Source organism: Tupaia chinensis, unplaced genomic scaffold, assembly GCF_000334495.1.
Source record: "Tupaia chinensis unplaced genomic scaffold, TupChi_1.0 Scaffold146131_1, whole genome shotgun sequence".
Taxonomy (NCBI): domain Eukaryota; kingdom Metazoa; phylum Chordata; class Mammalia; order Scandentia; family Tupaiidae; genus Tupaia; species Tupaia belangeri.
The window spans coordinates 255,458-259,577 of NW_006205986.1; the positions used below are offsets into that span (position 1 = coordinate 255,458).

General features: G+C 43.5%; 1 protein-coding gene across 2 annotated transcripts in view; it reads right to left on the reverse strand.

Annotated features, from left to right (window-relative positions):
• Positions 1-435: 435 nt before the first annotated feature.
• The window catches only part of STAC (SH3 and cysteine rich domain), a 147,210-nt gene continuing 143,525 nt past the window's right edge, over positions 436-4,120 (reverse strand). For both annotated transcript variants that reach the window (XM_014584247.1, XM_006168723.1), the window contains exon 11: positions 436-2,226. In XM_014584247.1, coding sequence (XP_014439733.1) covers positions 2,128-2,226 — 99 coding nt within the window. In that variant the 3' untranslated portion in view covers positions 436-2,127. The remainder of the gene's footprint in view (positions 2,227-4,120) is intronic.

A 4,120-nucleotide genomic window follows, 5' to 3' on the forward strand; every position in this document is an offset into this window, starting at 1 on the left:
TCTGCTCTGTGATGTCTGGGGCCTCAGTTGCTCTGTGGTGTCTTTATTGGGTCTGTCCTCCATAGTGGTCTCACGATAGACTTCTCACATGTCTCAGAATTTGAACAGTGACTGTTCCAAGATATCAAGGTAGAAGCTTCAAGGGCTTTTTGGACCCAGACTCTAGATATTACGAAGTGTCACTTCTGCTGTATTCTCTTCATTGCATGTGACCATCCCAGATTAAATGTGGGACGTGGCTACACAAAGGTAAGACTATCAGGAGGTAGGGGTTATTGGGGGACCACCTTTGAGGCTGGCTATCATATCCTACTATTCAACTTGAAAACACAAGCTGGTTTTTTAAATGCAAATTAAATGACATCACTGTACCAGAAAACTTCAATGATTATTGCACTGAAAGAAGAGGTCAAGACACATGTTTTCTATGCTCCTTCCAGCCACTGTGTTATCTTTATTAAATGAAATCATGAATTAGAGGCAAAGAGTGTTTGTACTTGGTATTCAGATTTATAGAAAGGCAGTCATATTACCCACTCTGGCTGTCAGGGAATCCATGCTGACTCTGTACACTTGGTTTTTACAGGCTGTATCAGATTGAGAAAATTCTGGATGCTGGCTTTAAAATGAGAGTAAGGCATCCAAACTATTGTGAAACCAGCAGTTATCCCATCTCATCGCCCATTATCACCATGAGAAGTAACAACAACGACACAAATAAATAAAAAAAAAAAAGGGCACTAAATGATGCTTTGGCTTGGGAAAGGATGCTTACATGCACACACAGGATACACAGTCTTTTAAAAACCATATGTTCTAATGATTTTATTGCTCGGTAACAAAAAAGAAAAAAAATGAAACTGACATTGATGCTAAGGCGTGAACTGAAGTTGAACCGTATTGATGACGACGAGGGTGCAATGCTAGGAGGAGGCTTGAGGAGGAAGGCATCACAGTATTTTGCATTCTTGTAAACATTGGTACAAGTACAGAGTGACTGAGATTTCCCTAGATGATGCTAACTAGGCCCCAAGTTCCTCTGATTCCAGAGGGATGAAGCATTAAGGGTCTTTTCCATTTCCCATCTGCTAGGATATATTATACAGCCCTAAAGATGAATGGATTATGATTTGGCTACTTTTCTTCTAAGATGCTGTTGTTGGTTCCTCTTCATGTTCCTGGTGCCCTGCAAGGTGGGCTCAACCTCCAAAACGGAGTCCTACGGGATGGCATGAGGAAAATGCTGCCCCCGATACAGAGGAAGAAAAATGAGAATGGAGAATTTTTGCCACATTCTCCTCTCCAGCTTCATTTCCTTCAGGAAGGGACTTTGTAATGGCAAGGGCTGTTTAATCTTCAATAAATAAGGGCTCTTGGCTGCACCTTACTCCCACTGCCCTTCCACCCTTGTGCCTCTACTCTCTGTCCTGCATTGCCACCTCTGCCAGTAACAAGAGCAGCAGGAAGGATGGACTGTCAGCAGTCTTTGAGCAGGGCAGGTCTTTGCAGAAAGTTCCAGGTCAGCCCAGCCCTCACATCTGATGCACACCAGCAGGACTTACATGGAGAACTGAAGAGAAAGAAAGAACAAGCTGGCTGCCTTATTTAGCACAATTGTAAAGTGAGGGGCTCCTGGGGGAGGCAACAGTGGAATGTTGGAGGCTAGGATGCAGACCCCGAAGCTCTGCAGAGAGACTGCCTTGGTCTGAAATGTGATGATGTTGGCTGGTGGTTCTGGGGACTGGAACCAGAATACTTGGTTACATGGATGTGAACCTAGTACGGGGGCCACACCACAAACTGGAGCACAGTCCAGTGGGTTAACCTATACCACATGGACAGGGGAGCAGTTGAGTCCTGGGGACAGCTGTGTTTTACAGCCCTGCTGCTGCAGTAGGGCATGACACTTGGCTCTGCTGGCCAACTCTCAGCCTTATCCCCACCTGAGTAGCCTGGATATGCCGTGCAATGGGCCCTCTGCTCTGTGGCGGTTACTCCATGGTCTCAGATCTTAGAGTCTTGTCTCACTATTTCATGGGGGGCTGTGGCAGCTCTTCTGGATTGACACAGTGTGAGATGAGGCAGACGGCATCTTAGTAGAGGTGCAAAGGGAGGAGAGGCCAGCCATCAGATGTTTTCTAGGACATCGAGGGGCACAAGGCCTCTCTTTTTCCCACTGAGGACTCTGATAAAGCCATCTTGTTCTTCTTCAGAAGTCACGCAGATCTGAATACAAGGGAAGCAAAAAAAAAATATATATATATATTAAAAACAAATTAAAACAAAAAAAAACCTTAGTGTCAACAAGAAAGGAGCTGGAACCAGCAGTTTGAATCACTGGGTACTGAGATTGCAGGAACACACACTAGAAAAAGAAAGAGCAGTCTCAGGGTAGAAAGGATAGTACAGCAAGAAAAAGGGTTGATAAAAATTAGATAGAAATCTGGGTTTGGTATCAGGCCCAGGAAATGAATATTTTCTGAGGTTCAGCTTCATAAATGAAGATCAATGAAATGATCTAAGACTTATAATACTGTGTCCCTGTAAGTGCAGAAAAAGATAATACTTATTCCAGAGGCTAGCATGTAGCATCTGGTGAGTTCTCAACAGATTATTTTAAAGAACCAAAATAACAGCTCTTATTCAGTAGCCTCCTATCATGTGCTTGGAATTCTGTATGCATCTCATACAATATCAGGATGTCAAAGGAACCGATTGCATTCCTGGCCCCAGGCAAAAAGATGCTAATACCTCCCATAGTAAGGCTGCCTTAAAAGAGAAATATATATATATATATATTAAAAACAAATTAAAACAAAAAAAACCTTAGTGTCAACAAGAAAGGAGCTGGAACCAGCAGTTTGAATCACTGGGTACTGAGATTGCAGGAACACACACTAGAAAAAGAAAGAGCAGTCTCAGGGTAGAAAGGATAGTACAGCAAGAAAAAGGGTTGATAAAAATTAGATAGAAATCTGGGTTTGGTATCAGGCCCAGGAAATGAATATTTTCTGAGGTTCAGCTTCATAAATGAAGATCAATGAAATGATCTAAGACTTATAATACTGTGTCCCTGTAAGTGCAGAAAAAGATAATACTTATTCCAGAGGCTAGCATGTAGCATCTGGTGAGTTCTCAACAGATTATTTTAAAGAACCAAAATAACAGCTCTTATTCAGTAGCCTCCTATCATGTGCTTGGAATTCTGTATGCATCTCATACAATATCAGGATGTCAAAGGAACCGATTGCATTCCTGGCCCCAGGCAAAAAGATGCTAATACCTCCCATAGTAAGGCTGCCTTAAAAGAGGTGGTAAAAATCTCTCTGGGACCCTTGCTGCTCACCACTCGAAGGTTACTACAGGGCATATGAGAGTGGATGTGGTCAGAGGTAAATCAGAGGAGGTGTTTGAAGAGAACTGTTAGTGTCTTGTGAGTTTCTCCCTCCTGACCTGCTTCCATAGATGATGAGTTCTATCTGAGGTTGGATTCCCTAGATATAACCTGAGATAGGGATCCTTGTGCAAGTGACCTATTGAGTGGGCGCTCTTAGGAGGTGGGAAATGAGGGAGCAGGATGGGGAAAGAAGAGCCAAATGAGGAGGTTGTCTCAGTTGGAGCTCTGAGCCATGGAGCATGAATTCTATCACCATATTCTCTTCCTTTGAGGCAAGGAGTCTTATTTTTTCTTTCTTTTCTTTAAATTTATTTTTTTACATTAATTCACTATACATCATTACAGCATACAAAATGAATTTTCCATCTAGAATACACTGTATATTGGCTCAATCAAGCACATCAACATACGTGTTATCAAATAATTTTCCATTTCTGGGGGACCAGCAGTTAGCGAATGGCTATGTCGCTGGACTCCCATGTAGTCAACCGCGGTTCGCATCCCAGACCCGGTGGCTTAAACTCACTCCGGGCGCGTGTACGTGCGTGCCCAAGAACCCGAGAGGAGAATGGAGGAAAAGGGATTGCGGCGTGACCATCCCCCCTGGGGGGTGATTTCTCGCTTTCTGTCTCTCTGTCTCTGTCTGTCTGTCTGGCGAGTGCATGCACCCTATGGCAAACCGCCCCCCCCAAAAAAAAGAAAAAAAACAAACCTCTCCCCCCC